The sequence below is a fragment of the Miniopterus natalensis genome, chromosome 9 (genome assembly GCF_054644295.1).
Source record: "Miniopterus natalensis isolate mMinNat1 chromosome 9, mMinNat1.hap1, whole genome shotgun sequence".
Lineage (NCBI taxonomy): Eukaryota > Metazoa > Chordata > Mammalia > Chiroptera > Miniopteridae > Miniopterus > Miniopterus natalensis.
In genome coordinates, this window is record NC_142089.1 from 34,064,673 (window position 1) to 34,086,269 (window position 21,597).

Genomic DNA, 21,597 nt, shown 5'->3' on the forward strand with positions numbered 1-21,597 from the left:
TTTTAAAGTGGGGACGGTAGTGGTGACATCGTGTGAGAGGATTAACTGAGATGTGCGTGCAAAGCCTTATTTGGCATTTGGCACATAGTAGGTGCTCAATAAATCACAGTTATTATTAGTATCTTTTCATCCTATTTCTTTCGGCTCATTTTTGCACTGCACAGACACACCGTGTTTAATGTTAGGAAACTATTGTTATGTGATATTTGGAAAATAAAAGAGGAAGAGGCAACAGATATCCTGCCAGAAGCCCCTCTTTAGGAACTACCCCTGCCTGAGAGCACAGGCCAGCCCCGGTGCCAAAGGACGCCCAACACGTCTTGGCCTCAGCTCTGGACCCCTTTGTCCATTACTGACCCCATGGTCTCCCTCTCATCTCAATTCTGGCTGCAGTCTTGCCTGGTCATCGTCTTCCCATCCACACCTCTGGTCCCTGGTGCCTGTGCTGACCCCGTGCTGACCCCGGCTCAGTCATCTCGCAGAGCTCTTTCCTCCTGCACCCCGCAGCCTTCGGTAACACCCAGTGCACCGCATCCAGCCCGTACACTTTCTCCCAGCTGATTCTCATGGGCAGGACCCGGAATCCACTCCCTAGTCTCCCCACACCCCTCATTCTTGCTTTATCCACAGTTACTCCCAGAGTGTCAGTTCCTTTATCCCAAGCCTTTTTCTTATAGATATATTCTGCACACTTCCTATCATGGTGTGCACGCAGCTAGGTACTCTGCTTTTACAAAATCAATCTGACATCAAATTTCACTAACAACTTAAACTTCCAGGGAGCATTTAAAGGAAGAGATTGTCCTATTTTGTTTCAACACAGTTCTAGCTTGAATCTTCATTAAAACATTAAAATAAAGCTTCCACCGGGAGTCTTATCTTCCCATAATCTCTTTTAGGAGCAGTGGGGACACTATTGTCCTATAACTGAGTAGGGTAACTATTAAGATCAGATTCATGCTACTGTTGCAGAAAAAATGACAGTGGATGAGGTGGGACTTGGGGGTGAAGAAAAACTTACCCGTGGCTGCCATACCAGGACCCTGCCGTGGCTCTCACCCCGGGGGAGCTTTTACAAAGCCACAGATGCTGGAGCCCCACCTTCAGAGATTTGGATTCTCCTGGTCTGGGGTGGGGCCCTGGCACCTGTAGGTATTAAAAGCTCTTCAGGTAATTCTAATGTGCAGCCAGATTTGCTAATCACTGTGCTGCGGAATGGACTCTCTACAGGAATAATTAGTGAAAATCCTACTGGGAAAACAGAAGGCATCTTGATTGATTACGTAATTGATTAATTAATTTCTTCAACAAGCATTCACTGGGCGCTTTCCACAAGCCACATGCATCCTGGCTAGGCACTGGAGCTACAAAGATGAATAACAGCTGACCCCTTGCTCTCCTGAAGCTCAGAGTGAGCCAGGATATATCATCATTCCAGTTTCGGGATGGGTTGGAGTGGAACAGGGAGGGCACACGGCTTCTAGATCTCAACTTCAAATTCAGGCCAGTGTTGCGAAAGAATGAATTCAATTATCCATTTAGAAAGCTCAGGAGAAATGGATTCACTTAAGTGATTTGTAACTGCACCAAGGTGGGTACTCCTGAGGCACCTAGTGATTCCAGGCATCTGAATGCGAGCGCCTTTCCTTGCCAGTGATTTAACAAGGAAGCCACGCTAATGAAGACTAATTCCCCCTGGGGTGCCTAGGAGTTTATGCTCTCTACCACCCTCAGCCAAGAGTAAGCAGCCACTTCCCCACTTCTTGGCAGAGAGAGACGGAAAACCTGTTTTGTAATTGGAAGAAGCAAGGAGGGTGGGGAGGAGGAGCTGAGATTGGGGAATAGAAGCTAAGATGCTAATAAATTACTTCCCCCAAGAGCAGGGCTGTCCACTAGGACTTTCTGTGATGATGCAAAGTTCTGTATCCGCACTGTCCCAGGTGGTAGCCAGTAGCTGCACTGTGGCTATTGTGTGGCTGGTGTCACTGATGAAGTAAATTTTTAATTTTATTTCATTATAATTAAGTTCAATTTAAATAGCCACATGTGGCTATTGTATTGAATAGCTCAACTCTAGATTACGTATTTTTTAAAAACCTGCCAGTTGACTGTGTGCTTTCTAAATACTAGACACACTCCTTCTACATATAGTCTCTTGTACTCTTTTCAAGAGTACCCTCCCTTTGCATTGGTTGGAAAGGTTCTATGGAGAGAACTGAATGCTTGGCTACATCTAGACAGTACCTTGAAATCAAATTCAGCTCGCAAAAATAGCAGCTTTCTTCTGGACGTGAAAGTTTTTTTCATTGTCTAGGCTAAGCGAGAGCCGGATATTTGTGGGGTTTTTTACAGGAAGGTAGGATTCACGTTTCAAGTGGAGCTCCATGAAGCCTCATCAGCATTCCAGCAAAATGTTCCTAGCCCACTGCAATTTGGAGCTCAAAGGTCTTGATGGACAGAAAGCCTTGATCCTTGAGAGTCACTGCTGCTGCTTTGAGGATTTGTCTCTAAAATGATTAAAAGACTGCCTTTCATTACTCAAAGTTGGGCCTTATTTTAGCAGCTAACAGCCCTCCTTCCCCAGCTACCATCTCAGGAGAGTCCCAAGGTTGTCCAGAAAGTTAGAAGGTGGGGGAAATGCTTAGACCTTATAATGAAAGTCACATCTTCCCTTTGCAGTGAACGTAGGTGTAATATCTCCACAAATCCTTGGGCAATGAAATATTGACATCTGGCTTCCTGAAAATTAAGCTGGTCCTTGGAGCTGCCTCTCTTAAAATGCAAAGAGAGAGTCAAGATGGGGACTGGCAGTGAGAGGAATTTGCTGGTGCGCTATTGAGATGTTTCGAGAAAGGCAGACCCCTTGGTCACGGGTCATGGCTCTCAGCTGACCTGAACAAGCTAACATGAATCCACAGGGCACAGCTGTGGCTAAGGAATCTGAATTTGCCAGCTTTAATCTCATATCAAGAAAACGAAGTTGCCTGCATGTGAAAGGAATGGATACTTTAAAGTGAGAGATCTGATGTTTTTAGGAGAAAAAGGGTGGGGGGGGGGTGCAGAGATGTCAGAAACAGCAGCTGAGAGGTAAGCCTGCTGCTTTGTTACTGGCATTTCCTTGGGTAAATTCCTGCATCACGCTGGGCTCAGTTTTCCGCCTCTGCAAAATGGGACCAAGGATGCTCACAGCACGGACTTGCTAAGAGGGAGCAGTGAGAAGACTGACTTGCGTGAAATCAGCCCAGCAGACGGCAGAGTAAAATCCCAATGGATGTCAGTTCTCTTTCCAAAATTACAGAAAGGAGGGGGTGGCAAGGACACGGAGGAAAGAAGGGGAGAGGGAGAGGGAGAGAGGAAGAACTTGGTGGGGAGGGAGGGAGGAAGGGAGGAATTATATAGCTGTGGATTGACTTGCTGGGCGGGGGAGGGGGGCAGGCTCCAGGCTACTGCAAAAGTTTGGGAAACGGGTCCTAGGAAGGGGTGAAGGCACCTGGAGGAGAAGCTGAAGGTGCAACATGGTCCTCACAGAGCAGATGCTCGGTCCAGCAGGTGCCTGCTCCCACACGTTTCCCCACATTTAGCACTGGCAAGGTGGGCCTGTTCTGGGGGTCAGCCCGCCATTCCACCAACCCCATGCCCTTCTCTCCTCTGCTCAGGACTTTCCAACCCCTCACACCCGCTTCAAAACTCAGATGGCAACTCCATGCTTTCATGCCCAGGTTTTCTAAAACACAGGCATTATTCTCCTGGAAATATATATATGGATGGGGTTGGTGGCACTGTTTGCAGGCTGCTGCTGATTGCACAACAAGACACTAATAGCTGAGTAAGTCTGATCTAAGTAACAGTGACACAGGGAAGGAGGTGACTGTCCTGCCTGAAAAATGATCCGTGTTTGGGGTGATGGCTGTCATAAGACTGTGATAACTGGTCACTCATTCACTCCACATCGATTTATTGAGCTATTCCGCGAAGGCATAGTCCTTGCCCTTGCAGCACATGAGGGAGATGGAAAAGAAAATAGGCAATTATATGATTGGTGTTGAGATAATTCACATAATGCCTGGTTCAGAATAATGGAGTGATTCATGCCAGTGATTACTACTGTCTTTATAGTGAAATACATGGTACTCAACCCAGTCCTGAGGGGTCAGGGGAGCCGGGAGCAGCAGACAGTCTGAGATGGTGGCAGTACTGGTGTCGGGGATTTGATGGTGACAATGCTGTGGTCATGAGGACAGGGATCATAAAGAGAGAGATGATGATATAGCTATTCCTACGGTGATAGGGACCCGTGATGGGAATTAAGAAGAAACATGGAAAACACCATCCTAGCCACGGACCTGCTGCTTCTCTCTCTTCCTGCTTCTCCACTCTTAGAACCTTCCTAGGCTTTAGATCTCGGTCCCAACCCATGATCTCATCCCAAAGATCTGCCATTGCCAAAGAGGACGTGGGCGCCTTTGTCAGGGTGGGCGTGGGCAGGGTGTGAGATGGCTTTCTGACTTTAATGACTATCAACAGAACAAATGCACCTGCACAGGTTTAAATGTACAGAGAAAACTAGAAACCAAGGGGAGTGCTTTCCCAAAGCTTGGCATTATTTGTTCTTAAATATCTACTCCTTTATCTCTTCTCCACTAAAAAAATCTATTATTCTAGTTCCACATTAGCAAAAACTTAAGGCTTCTTCAAAAACTCCTAACAAGATCTGGCATCCGTTCTGTACTTTGAAAAGGGAGTGAGTGAGAATCCCAGGAATGTGAAACTGGCTCGTCAGCGGGATGACAGGAGCTGGGCACAGGGCGGGAGGAGGGCAGGGGGACTAGGAGAGCGCGTCTTTCTGCGCTGGCGCGTCTCTCTTGGAGAGGCTACTCCTGCGGGCAGATGGCAGCCACACGGCACCAGGAAAGACTGGATGGAGCTGAAATCAAGCTAGAGTAGCAGAGGCTCAGGCTGAGCACGGAGCAAATCAGAGGAAACCACAAATGGGGAGATGTCACAGCAAAGGAAAAAATAGTCAGGAGGGCTCTGCCTGCTGCTCCGACAGCCGTTCCCTGCAAAATGTTTTTCCTGTTCTCCGGAGGAATGCAGATTTCACAGGGTTAGGCAGTCGTCTCCTCACTCACTTCTTCATTCCCGGATTCAGTCTCCAGGCAGCCAATGACTAATTAACAAGCTTCCTGAATGCCACTCTGAGCAAGGCACGGGGTTGATGTTTTGAGGACTGAGGCACTGTCCCTTCCCTGGGCTGCGAGAGGCAAGTTAGGAAACTGGAGGGAACCCATTCAGGTCAGAGCAGGGAGTGTCAGCACGAGTACCACATGGGCATGTTCCATTCCACAGAGGGCCCAATGCCAGTCAAGGAATGAAGCCAACTCCATTCACTGCAAACCAAACCAAGAATTCTGTTTCTATGCAGATGGAATTTGGCTGGTTTACCCATCTCTTGAATTTTTCTCTGTTGTAAAATGAGAGAAATATCCACCTCACAAGACTGTGTACAGATTAGCCTGGATAGGATTTAAGGTAATAGCCTAATTAGCATGAGTTTCGCACACAGTAAGACCTCCATTAGTGTTTGCTTATTTAGGTCAAATATTAAGTCAACAATTCAACAGAGTGTGCTTTAGGAATATATGATGATTTTGCAGCACCTATTTGATGGCATTTTTAATAGTTTGCAAATTGTAGAGTAGTAGAATTAGAACAGGCTAGAGAGAGCGAGCTATAGCCCAACTCAACCTTATTTTTTTTTTTCAGATGAAGAAACTGAGGCCTCCAACTTTTTCAAAATCATGATAATTGTAGTGGAAGACCTGGGATAACACTCTAGGTTCCTAAGTACTAGTCTAGTTTTCCTTTCTACTCGGTCGCAGTTCCCCTCACAGTTGTATAGTCCAAAAGGGGACAATAATAAATCAGCACAGAGAAACCTGACTCACATTTTACAGCAAGGAAACTAAAGTGCAGCTTGCTCACAGTGTAAGACAGTGAGGGGTGTGGCTTCTTCACGGAGCTCCCAGGATCAAGTGAGATGCTGTTCACCAATAAGCTAGGCTGGAAGGAAGCCTAAGGGTTCGAAGTCATAAGAAATCTGGAAGAGCATTATCCTCAACCGTGTCTGATTGATCATCCAGTCTATAAATAGTTTGCAACTTTGTGTCATAATTTCATATGCCCTCTTAATAGGTCTCTCTTTCTTTCTTCCCGTCAGGCCTTGGCAGACGCTATTCCTTGTGACTGCCTGCTCTTCCCACCCTCACTCATCAGGAGACCTATAAGACATCCCTCGAGATTTGAGTCTAGTCACCTCTTCCAAGTTCTCCTCCACGGCCTTCGGGATGAAGTAGATGACCCTCCTCTGGGCACCACACATGTCCGGTTATAATGGCTGATGACCCTCTCTCTTCTCTACTACAGACTATGACCCTGGGAAGACTCTTAAGTCCCTTGTCTGGAAAACTATATCTTATCCATCGTTGACTGCCTCATATCTAGATATCCCAGTGGCTACACACAGAAGGAAATTATATTCAGTTGATGAATTAAGAAAACAGAATAAATGTGTGGATAAACTTGCTTATACAGGAGAATAGAAAACTGAACAGAAAAAAACCCTTAGTGATAGTATGACTTATGAAGTGGAGGGGATGGTAGTCCATATGGTGTTTTCAAATGCTCAGCCCGTATGTGTGTGCACGCATGTGCACACGCACGCATACACACTCGCTCACTCGCAGAGACTTGGCATGTGCTATTATAAACTCCAGAAAAGATGTCATATCCACTCTGTCATTTACCTAATGAGGCTCTGTAATTAGAGTAATGGCCCTGGTTCTAACTTCAAAGAAATACTAGGGAGATATCCCAGAAAAAAGTTGTAAGAAAAGGACATACTATTTTTCTAGCCCTTCCAATATCTGGATGGCATTTTCATCTGAACTCTTCAAGTCCTCTCCGTCAGTGAGACCCATCAGTAGTTCAAGGGTGGCAGTCAGTCTGTGCCATCCTTGCTACCTGAAGTCTAGCCAATATCTGATCTTTCACTCCCTCCCTTAGTTGCTAGCAATTAGTAAAGCAATTATATCCCATCCCATTTAGCCTCAAATTCAGCATGTCCAAAGAACTTTTGATCTCCCGAAACCCACCCTTTCTCTGTCTTCTGAAATCTGTAAAGGCCACCAACTCACATCTAGATATTCAAGCCCCCCAATGTACAAGTTACTCTTAACCCCTCTGTCCCCCACACCCGGACACCCAACCATTCGTTAGATGCTGATTCTATCTCTACACACATCCCAGCTCTGTTTTCCTCTCTCCATCTCCTCTGGAGCATTCCCTCTTGCCCAGACTGCTGCCTCCATTCTCGTGCCCTTAAGTTCATCTTCCACAGAGTAGTCAGAGTAACATTTAAATAAAAAGCATATCAGGTTCACTCCCCTGCTTAAAACCCTGCACTGTCTTTCATTAACCTTGGATAGAATCCAAACTCCTTCGCACTGCCTGTAAGACCTGCCACGCTCGGTTGCGGCCTCTGTGTCTGAACTCATCTTCATCAGTCTCCCCTTTCTGGCCATGCTCTGGTCTTCCCTCTGTTCCTCATGGACCACTGGAACATTCCTGTCCCATGGCCTTTGCCCTTGTCATTCTATGTTCCTATCCCACTCTTCATCTACTGGTGTCTTCTCATAATTCAGATCTCAGATCAGGTGCCACCTGCCCAGAGGGCCTCCTCCGACTAGTTATCTAAATACTACAGTAGCAGCCCCCAGCTCGTCACGTTACCTGGTTTGGTTTTCTGGCTGGCACTCACGCCCTGTCTCTTTGCTTGTTTGCTGCCAGCCCTCCCCGATGGAATGTGAGCTGGGCAACGGGTGGGACCTGGTCTGCCTTGTATGGCACACGTGGCCAGCACAGGGCTTGCCACACAGCGGAACCTAGGCCGTACTTGTGGAATGGATGAAAGGATGAATGCTTGAACAGAGCAATGCACAAGTGACCAGGCCCTGGTTCCACGAAGTACCGTCCATTATTGCAGAAAATGTAAAATTAAAACAAAAGAGACACTTTGTGCAAGCTGCTCCAGGGACAAGGGAACTCCGATTTTGTCACTTTGACACCAGGACTCTGGTCTCTGGCGTCTTTTCCTGCTTGTTCTCTGGTGATGGGCGCCCTATCTTTGAAGACCATGTAGCTAAGGCGAGAGGATGGTGTATTCAATGAGATCTTACAGATTCCACAAGCAGAGGTCTCTTTACCCACGTGTTGGCTCTGGCTGTTCCATGAAAGACCCTTTGATTTAAAGTAGTCAGTATCTCCTGGGTTGGGTCACAAATGGTAGACATCATCGTTTCTGGTTTTGGTAGATCCATAAAACCCCCAAGTGTCCCCAATACTCTTGATTCTTCCCTCTCCCACACCCTGACATGCTATCACTCATTAAGAAATGGTGGTTCTTGCTCTAGAACGTATCCCAAACATTCTGGTCTGAAGAGGAAGGACTGGCTTAAACAGTAATTTTAAAACCTCCGCCCTTCTTGGCCAGGCAAGGGCCATGCAGGGTAGTAATAACAGTTGGGGCTCAGATGGAGCTGGCCTCTGTACGTACCAGACACTGTTCTGAAGTGCTTTCATGTATTAACTCATTTAATTATCACAACAACTCTAGGTGCTATTACTGTAATCCCTGTTATCAGAGGAGGAAACTCAGGCACAGAAGGGTTGACTAACTTGCCCAAGGTCACACAAGGACTAAATGGAAGAGCTGGGGCTCTCCCCACAGTGGGCTAGCTTTGGAGTAAAGCTCCGATCACATCATGCTGTGGTGAGGGAAAGGAGGGTGTCAGACGGCCTGCGTTTTAAGGCTGGGGTGGGAGGGGGGATTCTGGAGCCTGCCCTGCCGCAGTCCACCCCAGTCCCCTCTGTGGGGCCGCGGCCAGCTCGCACTGCAAGTGTTGTCCTTCCAGTGATGATGGGGGTAAGAGGGCTAGAACTACTGAGGCGACAAAAACAGCAACACAGAAATAGCCAGAGACAAGGCTATGAGATTAAAAATATAGGAAAGGAGGCGGGGGGGCACAGAGTACCGAGCTGACAGCAACAGCAGGAAAGAGGAATACTACAGGACGGCTGCTGGCATGCCGGAGAGAAACACGATGACAGAACTCTACGCAGGCCGGAGACGGGGGCGGAGAAGGGGGACAGGGAACGTGGGCCACGCTTTACGCACAAGGAGAGAAGCAAGCGGCTCGTCCCAGACGACCAGACTTGACTTTCCTCTCGGCTTAGCATCTCGACCTCAACTTTTCACCCTCAAAATGGAAAAAAGAATACTTGTCATGCTAATGAAACTAGATAAACTCAGCCAAGCATCAAAATCTGTCGGGGGCGGGGGGGGCTTTATAAATCTCCTTTTATAGAGATAGATCCGAAAGCCTAACAGGCAGAATGATAGGAGTGGGCCCCAGGAAGTTGTGCTTTTAAAAGTGTCACAAGTGACTCAGTGCTGGGGAATCACTGAACTGGACCAGCTCGCCCAGCTGCATCCCTGCTCCCCGTAACTGCTCAACAGACCTTCATGTCTGGCCTCCTTTCTAAGTCTTCGCAAAAAAAGGCTTTGTGCGCTTTGGGCTGCGACTGTCACCAATATATATTTTCTTACTCTCCGTGATCATTTCTCTCTCTCTCTCTTTTTACAACTAGAGTTTGTTCACTATTCTTCTGCAACCACTAACAGCAGTTAGGGAGAAAGAAAGAGCCTCAACATGATGATTTATCCAGAAAAGCGCAGTTACTGTACCAAGAGAGCATGGGTGTCGGCATCGATGGATATTTATGGGGAAAGCGCATATTAGAGCTCTGCTCATTAGAGATGCTGTAGTTAAGGTTCTGTGAATGTTAATGATCTGTACTAGAGGCGTAATGATAGACTCGCAGCAGCAGCAGTTAACAGATACCTCTGACTCACATTTTCTTGCCACACGACAGGTCTCCAAGCCGCCGGGCCGGTGCCCGCTGCAGGAGCAAGCATGCACGGGCGCACCTGCGTGCTGGGGATGGTACTGCTGGTGCTTCAGCTCAGGTGGCACTACTGGCAGCTCGTTTTAGGGACAAGGTGGACAGGCGCTTCCTGCCTTCTGTTGGAAATCTCACTGTGCTCTGGTCTAGAGACAGCTTGGCCCAACAGGGAGAGCATTCGCTAGCTTTGGGTAGGGGGGCTCTACACCCTGGTTTGTCTAAGGCAGCTCCTGTTCATGCCTAGTGACCTGCTCTAGTTGTTAACAGGGAACCCCCTTTCACTTTCAAAAGCGACCCAGTCTGGATGCTAAACTAGGTCACCCTAGTTTTAGGGCCAGAAACAGCTGGATGGAATTCTTAGTGATGCCTCTTCTAACTGTGTGAAAGGATTTTTTTAACTTCTCTGGTCTTCAATATCCTTCACGGTAGAGAAGAGACCTACGTTTTGTGGTTGTTTGGGACAGTCTTGAAGTAGCGAATTAAGTGCCTGTCACACTTGTTTGGGTAGGCAACATCTGTAGTTATAATTGCATGTTAGCCCTGCCCCATAGCATGGCACTCCCTTGCAAGTTCAGCCCAGCCCCAGCTCTTGAGTTAAACTTGATCTTGTTGACATAATTGCTTAGGCATGGAGAACTTAAGGCACTCTAGCGCCTTTACTCTGTAGGCCAATCTTCCTCCTTCCAGTGGACAAAAAGCACCCTAGTGGCTGGGCCAGGTCTTACTCATGCTCATATTTCTTGAAGCACTAGGTACAGTCCTTTGTCCATATAATAGCTGATAAAATTAACTGTGACTAACATTTATGGAGTAGTTACTATGTGTTCGGTGCTGTTCTAAAGGTTTTACATGCAATACGTTATCCAAGTTCTAAGTACTTATTCTGTGCCAAACACAACAGAAGTCCTATCTGCTATTTAATCCTCACAAGACTCAGGGAAGCAGCTCTCCCTGTGTTGGGAACTAGTCACGAAGAAGAATCGGAAAGATCAAGCACCTTGCCCAGAGTCCCACAGTTAGAAACCTAAAGCTCCAACTAACTCCAAACTGCACGCTGTCCCTGCTGTGTCAGTGCCTCCCAGATAGCGAGCAGAACACTGTCTGGCAGGTAGGTGGCTCTCAGCAAATATTTGCCTAATGGATGGATGAATGAATCAACAAATGAATAGAAATTGTAAGGAAATTCAATAAAAAAAGGACTTTGTAGCCATGGGAGCTCTGAGATTATAAAAATAATGAAGGTCTGTCACTGCAGGTATATGAGCCAATGCCCGAGTCAGGAGTGTTCACCTGCGCTTCTCAGTCATCCTCGAGGGGCTCTTGCACTGCTGGGAGGCTAAAGCACACAGCATCTTGCGATGCTCCTACCAGCTCTAACGTGTCTGGGAATTCAGCATTCTACCTCAGGACACTTTATAAGTACAACAAAAAGAAAGCCACTTAAGAAAGATCAAAACATCAAAATCCTGTTTCTTTTGTGGCAATGTGTAGATTCAAATTCCTTTCCCTCACTTTGGGCCGACCTCCTCTTGTGTGACATCTATGTTAACTGCATTGCGATAATTATAATTTCTCCACAATGTGGTGCTTAATGAGAAAGTGAAACTGACAAATGTTCAGACTAGATTTAATCCAATTATGCAACATCTTGATCCAGATTTCAAACTAAAGGAAAAACCAACTGCTGAATTGTGAATGAAAATTTATTGGCCATGAAAAATAAAGATGGCAGGGAGGGAAACAGTTGTCCAGAGAAATTCTCTACATTAATGGATTGATGTTTCCTACATTTTCAGCAGGAAACGGAATTAAATCTATTGCAAGGAAAATCAACTGAATACTGATTGTTGGGGAAATGGGGTTTCCTAAAGAAACGCACAAGCATTTGGAGGGTAGGAGACAGAAATGGCAATATGAGAAGCTTTCTGATCTTTGGGGATGGGCAGCTTCATCAAGATTTGTTCTTTGTGAGTCACAAATGCCTTTTCAATATCAGGACGAAGAAAGCAGTGTGCCTCGCAGAGAGAGGGTTGAGGAATGAATCAGACAGGGGCCTGGTTCATGGAACTCAATCTAAAGGCGAGAGGTGCGCACAGCCAGCAACCAAGTGCTGGGCCTCCTGGGGACTAAGTGCTGTTCTAAAGACTAGAAACAATGAGGAATGGGTGAGGGGACCTGAGGCCTGAGTTCTGATTAGAGTGATAGTAAGGAGAGGAAGGGCTCTGCATTTTCTTTCATCTTAAAAGTAGTATGTTTTAGTGGAAATTGTGTGGGTGCCTGAGTCAGAACAACCTAGGGTTCAAATTCTGGCTCTGCCACTTACCAGCTTTGTGATCATGGGTGAGTTATGTGACCTCTAGAAGCCTCTGTTTCCTCATCTAAATCACACCTACCTCCCAGAATTAAGATGACTGAAAGATAAGCCAACATCAGAACCTTGTTAGCCCATGGCACATAGCAGATGCTCAATTAAGTCTACCTGCCTTCCCCACAGCGAAGTCAGCCTTGGACTCTTACTGCATATGGTTATTGCCTAACACTATAAAACAAAGAAAGGAACTGAATGGAGGCTTGGGCTTCAAATTCCAGTGGGGATTTCTATCAGTCTCTCCCAGTGTGGTTTCTTTTTAGGACACAGCAGCAAGATGTAGAGCCTGGATTCCAAGCTCTCCAGAGGTAACTTAGGCAAAACAGATTTTCTAGACACCTACACTATGCCCAATGCTTGCTCAGTGGTATGACTTGGTTATCACACCTGGTAAACTTCTTTCCATCTAGAGCACTAACTTCCAGGGCAATGCCACACTTACTGCTGTGAATTTCAGAGTGGGTGACTCTAAATCACAATGATGAAGGTAGACATGGGGCATCTAGGGTATGTGGCTTGGCAGCTGAGATACTGGGAGTAAGATGATGGTGAGGTAAATAAATACTATACATAATGAACATAGGGGCACATGGAATGAGAGAGTAGATAAATCATTCTGAGGTCCATGACTGCAGTCACCTTCACTATACAGGAATCCTTCATAGAGCCATTTATCTGCAGCTTGAATACTCTTAGGGACAGAGATCTCACTACTCCGAGAGGCTGCACTTTCCTCTGAAAATCAGCTCAGATAGCCTGAAATTTTTTGTTATATTGAGCCCAGATTTGTCCTCTCTTATCATGAAACTTGAGCCTTTCTTTTCATCACAGGACATCCCATAAAATAAATGGGGGCACCTAATCCATAATGTTCCTCCCTCTTTACCTCCCCAGGGTCTATAAAAGCAGCCCCACTGTGACAGAAGATGCTTCCACACTGCCCTGTGAGTCTCACCGAAGCCCTGAGGTGTTGGTAGAAGACGGTCACCATTTTCATTCAGGAAAACGAGACTCGGAAAGTCAAAGTGATTGACAAAGACCACACCCCAAGTGAGAAAATATCTTGGGGGAGGGGGGGTCTGATCATTCCTTTCAATTTCCAAATCTATGTTTCATCAAAAGGAAATTAACATCGAGTCCAACTTACCAGTTTGACAACCTGTGTTTACCACTATGCCAAATTTTTAAGAATATCTCTTTTGAAGGCCCTAAAACGTCATTACTAATAATTAGAAGCTATTTTATGCTTAATAAAACCACTTACAAGACTTTTAAACCAGGCAATTATACAGTGAAGGATAAAAGGCATTTTTTCAGCTGGAAGAATATTGAGAGGTGTTCACAGGGGAGGACAGAAGAAAACCACCGAGTACTTCTCATGCAAAAAAATGACATGAACCTTACTAAGGCTTAGGTCTGTGTCATTAAAACAGCTGATCTTCACGTCAAGTTTCAGCCAGGTTCCATGCTGGGCATAAAAGGGTTTGAAACAGGCACTTCAGCCCCTGTGACTGTGTGCTCCACTTGAGGTCCCACCGTGGAACCAGAGTCCCGTTCAAAGGCGAACGGTGCAAAAAGCCCTAAATAATGAATGCGGCAAGGGGGTGCTAAGCACACACCTTCCTCCCCACTCAGGAACGTGCATTTTTGACAGTCCCAAAGAGGCAGGATATTTGTCTAAAGAATGCAGCCAGCATTATGAGCAGGCAGAAAGGAAGGCCGCCTGTATGTCCCGGCTCCTTCGAGATGGAAAGTGGTGATAAAGGAATCAGCGCTGAGCGCTGCTGAGCACAAGCAGCAGGGACTCGGGCCGGGGGGCCTCCGTGATCTGCCGAGAATGTGCTCCATTTCTCTTGCCTGTTCCAGTCCTGCCATCTTTCAAAACTTTGCCTAAAGTATACGCTCTTGCCTGAAACCTCCCTGTCTCTCTAGTCATTTAACATTTCCTGTCAGCAAGCATTATTGCCACTGGATTTCAGAGATCCCGATAAAAAATATGCCCATGTATTTAAGATACAGGAGAGATCGGCCCCTGTGCACAGCTTCCAGCTGCCCTGCGATGTGTATTTCCAGGAGTGAGTGGGATTAATCCTGATCTTGGCTCAGAGTTCCCAGGAAAGGGTGGAGGGGAACAAATCTGTTAGGAAAAGGGGACATTATAGGCCCAAATGAAAATGAGAAAACGAGCATCCTAACGTGCTATTTGTGAAACCAGAACATGAGAGGGGCCAGTGCAGGTGAGCGTCCTAGGGTTATGGGGTGCTCTGGGCTCCCATCTCTGTATTTTCTTTCCCATGGTTTCTTTTCTCAAGGCCAAACATTTCCAAGTCCTTTAGCTACTCCTCATGGGATGGGGTTTTCAAACCCCCTTATCAATCTGATCTTCGAACACACAGGTGTGTCTTTATGTCTCCCAGAGTGTGGGGTCCAGACCCATTACAACGTTCCAGAGAGAGTCATTTAGCCTCACAACAGCTCCTTAGGGACAAAGCTGGGATTCTTGAGGGTCTGCCTGACTTCAAGCCCACACTCTTTCCACGAATTGTTGAGTTGATTGAGATCAATACTGATTAAAGGCCTTAGTTTTTTGTTTGTTTTACATAGGCTGTGGCAAAATCTCATGTCCCTCTGCTCAAGAGCCTTCACTGGCTCCCCAGTACTCCTTAAATTATATAGAGAGGTTGCCTTCGGAGTGCCAAGTGGAGGTCCTAAGTGTAGGTTTGGGCCTAGAGTGCCTTGGGGCCATACCACAGAGCTTGAAATTTCCTTTCCCTCTTGCATTTCCAGGAGTCCCACCAGCACGTGGGGACTAGATTCAGTGGATTTCCTGGGTCCTCTGTAAGCCCACTACACATGACCTTGTACACGGTTTTCTGCCCACTGGTTGGACCCTTACACACTCTAAAGGTCCTGACTAGCCCTTCTTCTATTGCCCCTCTGAAACCTCTCAACCACTCCCAAGTTGGATGAGCAAAAGTATTCTCAGAACAAAGACACTGTACCCTACTTGACCAGGTGCAATACAGTCTTTGGCTGAAGACTTTTGCCATGGGACACCTGAACCCTCGAGCCCCTTGGACATGGTGGTTTGCACGAGTCAACTCGTTCCCACTCATGGAGCCAGATCTTCATCCACACTGGCACCCCTTCCTCAGCCCCACATTCTGTCCCGTATGCCTCCTTTCTCTGACCCACCGAGGAGGTCCCAGCATGCTGTCCCCAGCAAAGCCATAGGGGCTGTGACCCTCATCCAGAAGCTCCTTTCCTCAGATTGTAGACACACGAATCCTGGTCACAGGAACCGGGCGGTAGAAAGGAGATGTACTTACACTTACAGGTTGACTTTTTGGCACATCATAAACACCTTCCTTCTTTTGGCTGGTGGGAACCTATGGGAAAATCAAATTCAGCACAGTCAAAACACTCTGGTATTCCCCTGTGAAGGAACAGAGCAACCAGAACCCAACTCCAAGATGGCCAGTGCGTGAGGACAGACCCTGCAGTGCCAGGGCCCACTGCAAGGGGCCATGAAAGCAGCGGGCCAGGCTTCTTCTCTTAGGGAAACCAGATGGGGAGGCAGGTGCATGTGAGTCATTTAATAAATGTCTGCAGGGTGTCTATGCCTCTGGGCTCCTTGCAGAATCACAGAATGAAAGCTGCAGAAGCCTCAGCAATCATGTGGCGAAACTAATAATCCTCATTTCACTGAAAAAGAAACTGAGGCCCAAGGAGGTTCTCTGAGTTGCCCAAAGTGATTAAAAACAGCTTGCAATTGAGCTTACACTGCTCAGTGCTAAGACTGAGATCCAGGCTACTTAAAATATAACAAGTGCCAAGGTCCTCTGTACCGCTTCTGTTGGGATCATGTACAAGCCATTGGATAATTACCAAAGGTTTTGTTCAAGGAAAGGACCCAGAAATGAATGGTATGAAAAGCATGAGACTAGAGTCCAGAAAAATCTCGGTTTTTGAAAAACACGTATCTGCGTCATCTCTTCCTCTTTTCTCTTACACATTCATCTGGTCTGACTGGGCCACGTAATGACTGTAACACCCAAAGCCAGTTACTTGGCTCCTCTGAGCTACACTCACAAAATGGGTGCTACTGGCTCTGCTCTCTCAGATTATTGTGAGGATCAAATGAGAAAATAAGAAATAATAAACTACTAGGCACTGTAATACTGTAAATGTTAGAATGATAGCTTCTTTTATCATAACTGCATTATATAGGTATATTTATGAACGCATAATACTAACAGCAGTGGGTATGTTGAATGCTGTTCTCATTTGTCAATCACAGGCTTTGTACTGAAATGTCCCAGATAGAGAGTAATCATTAGTTGTCACTCCCCAGCACCTCGCAGAGCTCAACTCACAGCTCCATTGGAGGGATCAGCCAGCAGTGGTTTTAGATTGTCTGATAACATGTCTTTCATCAGACCGGGAGCGCCTTCGGAGCAGGCACAGTGCCTGACACACAGTAGGCATTCAATTCAGTACATGTGTGCTGGGTAAATGTTCCATAGAGGAATGTGGGAAATAGTGAAGAAAAAAATCTATCTTTTAGGCTCGGGCCAGGTAACCAATCCATTCTTAGAGAAGTAAGAATTTGAGCTTATCCCGGGAGTCCCTTTGTCATTTTTCACTCTCATTTAACTTAAAATCCTTACAGTAATCCTAAGAGGTTGGTACCACATCCTCTACTTTAAATAGTGGAAAGTGAGACTCAGAGATGTTTGGAGAGTTTGCCCAAAGCTTCAGAGCTAGGAAGTGATCAGATTCAAACGCAGCTCTTTCTGGCTACCGAACAAGACATTTATTACTAACAGTATGAGCTAACATCGATGAGGCCTTTCTATGGGCCAGGCACTATTCTAAACATCCTTTTTTGTGCATTCTCACGTAACCCTCAGGACAAGTTGCTCAGATAGGGGTGACGAAGGTCCCTGTGTTCCAGAGGAGGAAAGTAAGGCCTGGAGGGGGTCCTGCAGTCCGTGAGCAGGGGAGCCAGGAGGAGCGGCCTGGGCAGACTGCCTTCTAACTACCATACTGTGTGGACAGCGTATCTCGCCCCATTCCTACAGCCGTTCCAAGGCTTTCTGTTTCTGTGCCCTCACGTTCTACAGGCCTGGAAGCTCATGCACATTCTTGCAGACAACGGGAGTACACATGAGCACGGCTGTGCGAAGACGCACGTTGGAGCCGCTCTTGCAAACCTTCCTTTGCAGGTAGCCAGGGAAGAATGCAGTTTCTCTGCTTCTGATAACTGGGCTCCATCTAAAAGGAATCCTCTAAGAATGCCCGCAGAGTCCTTGTAAAGGAGGGCCACTGAATTACCAGCCCGCACTTTATTTTCACCAGCTCACCCTTTCCTGAGCACAACGAACAGCATTTCTGTTCCCGTAATTCACCGCTCACTGTGGGCACTTAGCAAGCTGAATGCTGCTGACTCTCAATTATCCCTGCAAATGGGGGAAGAGCGGTGGGATGGAGGAACCCAAACTGTGCATAATTGAAAAAGCTTTTCTGCTCGGCTCTCCCATGGGTGAGATATCAATCTGCCTGTTTGTCCTTTAAAATGAATCTCAGCCGGGATATCTTCTTGGGAGCCTTGCCTGACTCTCCGGGCCGAGGTGGAACCTTTCTCTGTACTCCTGTGACCTCCGGTGTATCCTTTCATTAAAAATAAAAGTTGCCAAGTACCTATCGTGTGTCAGGCACCGTGTTCCACCTGGGACGATGATGGAACACAAGATGGACATGGCCCGACTGCCCAGAGCTCCCTGTCTTGCTGGGGAGATGAAGGGAGCCAGGCTGCTCCCGTGGCGTGTAAGCGGTTTCACGCAGGACCCGTGAAACCCCACGGCAGCTGCCTGGCCCCTCCGCCTGCCTGCTGCTCGGCAGGCCTGCTGCGGGCAGGGGCTAGCTTCTCATCCTTGCTCTGCCATCTGTAAACACTGGTCAAACAAGAAACGTCTGAGCATCAGACATTTAGCACATGGGCGCTGAGGGCAGGGCACCGGCAGAGGTGCTAACGGGGTGAGGACCAGAAGAACGTGGTTCCTGGCTCTCCTGCCCCCCGGCTGCTCCGTGTTCGGAGGATCAGTTCAGTAACATGACGTGGTAACAGTTCAGGCCCAAAAGGAAGCGGAGGTCTAGTTCCTGACCCTGGCTCTGCCATAGGCTGGCTGCGCGACCTCAGAGGCCACTTGTGCTCTGCACTGTTTCTTTGCCTGGTTGTCGTGAGCATCCAAGGGGTTGCCTATAAACCCCTTGAGGGTGGGGACCTTGCCGTGTCACTGTTACATCCTCATGAACCGGTCACTTGTTAGGTGCTGGATACATAATTACTTTTTTTTCCTTTTTAAAAAAATATATCTTTATTGATTTCAGAGAGAGGAAAGAAGAGGAGGAGAGAGAGGCAGAAACATCACTGATGACAGAGTCATTGATCGGCTGCCTCCTGCACGCCCCCCACTGGGGATGGAGCCCGCAACCCGGGCATGTGCCCTGACCCGGAATCGAACCCCTTTTGCCTGGATCCTAGGTTGATGCTCAACTGCTGAGCCACACCCAGCCGAGCATAATTACTTTTTAAATGCATGAGTTCATAGATGTGAAATGACTCTAAAATCTATATACTCAGTACTGTACCTACAGAAGACACTTTCAGTTCAGCCCCATATTAATAGTGTGAATAGGACTAGAGACGTACCATTTTAAAATAATGATACTTGACACATTGTGGGTGATTAAAAATAATTTTTGAATGAACAAAACTGGAGAATGCCTGCACAGGAAACTGTGATCTCGCTTACGCAGGAAGCTTATTAAGAAACTAAAGAACACTGAGTTTTGGATCAGAGGCTCTGGCCTTGAACCCAGGGCTTGGATTGGAGGACTTGCCGTTCTTACATTTAAAATTATTGTCATCATGACTGTCATCATGGCTACTCTGATCTCACCGAGTTACCAGAAGGGTTAAAATTGAGTGCGGTGTAAAAACGCTTTGAACTGCGAGGCTCTGTGTCATTTCACAGGGCCGGCTGCTAACTCTTTCTGAGGCACGCAAAGAGAAAGACAACTACTATTCTCAATCCGGGCTGGGGAATGAAACTGGTGAACCTCGAAGAGAGGCTACGTTTACTCAACAGCCTCTGCCTCCCTTAGGCTGGGGCTATAAATGGCAGTGAGGAGAGGCTGCAGCTTGCTGCTGGGTTCTCTCACAAGAGCAAGTCATGTTCTCCTTCGGTTAACAAATCATCATCAGACACCCTGGGCGGCAGCTGGTGCTGACGATGTTGGGAAGTGAAGGGAACTAGCCTTTACATGGAACCTACTAGGTCCCAAGTGCTGTCCTTCTCACTTTACATCTTCGCATCACTTCTAGAAGCAGATAACAGTGTATCCTTATTTGACAGCTCAGGGAATCGAGACACGAAAGTTATATACTTCACTCAAGGTCGTAAAATAGTTAAAGGATTAGGCCCCCGGTCCCTTTACTTTGTTCCAGAAACCAGGAGAAGGAATGAAGTCTGAGTCCAACCTGGGCGAAGCTGAAGTGTAAGAAACCTTGCAACCTACTCAGGAGGAACGGCTATTGAATACTGGGAGGCCCTTAAAAAATAAAGAGGCTCCTAACAGCAGCTCCCTAAAAGCCCAGCCTTATCTTCAGGCCCAAGAGTCTATTTCTTGTTAAGCAAACTGAGGCCTAGCCTGGCAACTGCAAGTGAGGAAAATGACCAGAGGCCTTTCCAATAGAGGGTGATAAAATAACCATTCTCTTAAATGGTACCTTCCTGTTAGTGATGGACAGACAGGAAGATGGAGGTCAGAACTGGTACAAGTGTGATTTTTAGGTAGGGACTTGAAGCTACACAGAATCTGATTGAGACTCAGCATCAGCATTTTCTGAGCTGAAGAGAGCCTCAGGATTAATCTACGCATTTGCAAAGTTCACAGAGACCGGGGTATGAGTGCGGATTTAGCTCTACCTCCTGTGACCCTGGGAGCCTCACTTTCCTCATCTGTGATATGGGGATAATGGTCCAAGACACATCAGGCTGTTTTGAGGGATATTAAGAGACTGCATATAAACCCTCATTCACACAGTGGCCCATAATCAGCACTCAACAAATGTTACCAAAACCACACACACACACACACTGTTCCCCAGAGCCCCGTTGCCCTGTAACACAAGCCAACGTGCTCTTCTGAAAACTCACAGGCCTATCATGAGGCAACCGGCTGCAAAGAGCAGAAAAGGGCCATTGCCTAAGAGACTCCTCAGTTTCGTTGACTCATTTTACAGATGAGTAAACTGAGGTCCAGACGAGGCAAGGGTACTTGCCCTCTCAGGCATAATGACTGAGTTGGTAGTGCTTGTGCTCAGATCCCGAATCTGCATACGGCGGGCTCCGTGTGTGACCCAGATTAAGCCTCTTCCTACTTTCTCCACGTGAGCTTGTTTCGTTCTCCACCCAATATGTGCGTTAGGGAGAAATTATTCCCCAATGACAAAAACTGAGTCTCTGAGAGGGCAAGTACCCTGGCCATTACCACTCAGCCAAAGGTGGTTGGTGCTAGAACAAGAACCCAGTTCTCCACTTGCCTAACCCCCCCTCCCCCCAGGGTACAATGGGAGTCCTGCCAACTACAACTATGACTGAATTCAGAAACCCCTTATATTGAAGGGACTATTATTTTAAAAGGTGCTCTCTCCATTGTGTATACGGAACACAGAATTTCTATTGATGGGGGTCCGGGTGAGAAAGGTGAAGGGATTGAGAAGTAGACATTGGTATTACCAAATAGTCACGGGGATGTAAAGCACAGCCTGGGGAATGTAGTCAGTAATATTGTAGTAACTACGTATGGTGCTAGGTGGGTAATGGAAATATCGGGGAAATCACTTTGTAAAGCATATGCTTGTCTAACCACTACGCTGTACACCTGAAACCAATACAAAATAACATTGAAAGTAAACTGTAATAAAAAAATAAAAATTAAAAATAAATAAATAAATGGTGCTCTCTCTTCAGAGGATTAATGGTTCTTTTGGTCTCATTCAGACACTGCCAAGCTGTACTTGAAAATCTGACACTGAAGACAAAGATGCAACTTATCTGTTTGAAGACATAACTTCATCAGTGCTGGTTTTAAACAAAACTTCGAAGCACAACCTCCCACTTGAATCCAATCCAGACAAT

The 21,597-nt window shown here is 46.8% G+C and overlaps 1 protein-coding gene across 8 annotated transcripts in view; it reads right to left on the reverse strand.

Moving 5' to 3' along the window:
- The window catches only part of DAB1 (DAB adaptor protein 1), a 314,945-nt gene that overhangs the window by 30,111 nt on the left and 263,237 nt on the right, over positions 1-21,597 (reverse strand). For all 8 annotated transcript variants that reach the window (XM_087820466.1, XM_087820467.1, XM_087820464.1 and 5 more), the window contains one exon: positions 15,718-15,777. In XM_087820466.1, the coding sequence (XP_087676592.1) occupies positions 15,718-15,777 (60 nt within the window). The remainder of the gene's footprint in view (positions 1-15,717; positions 15,778-21,597) is intronic.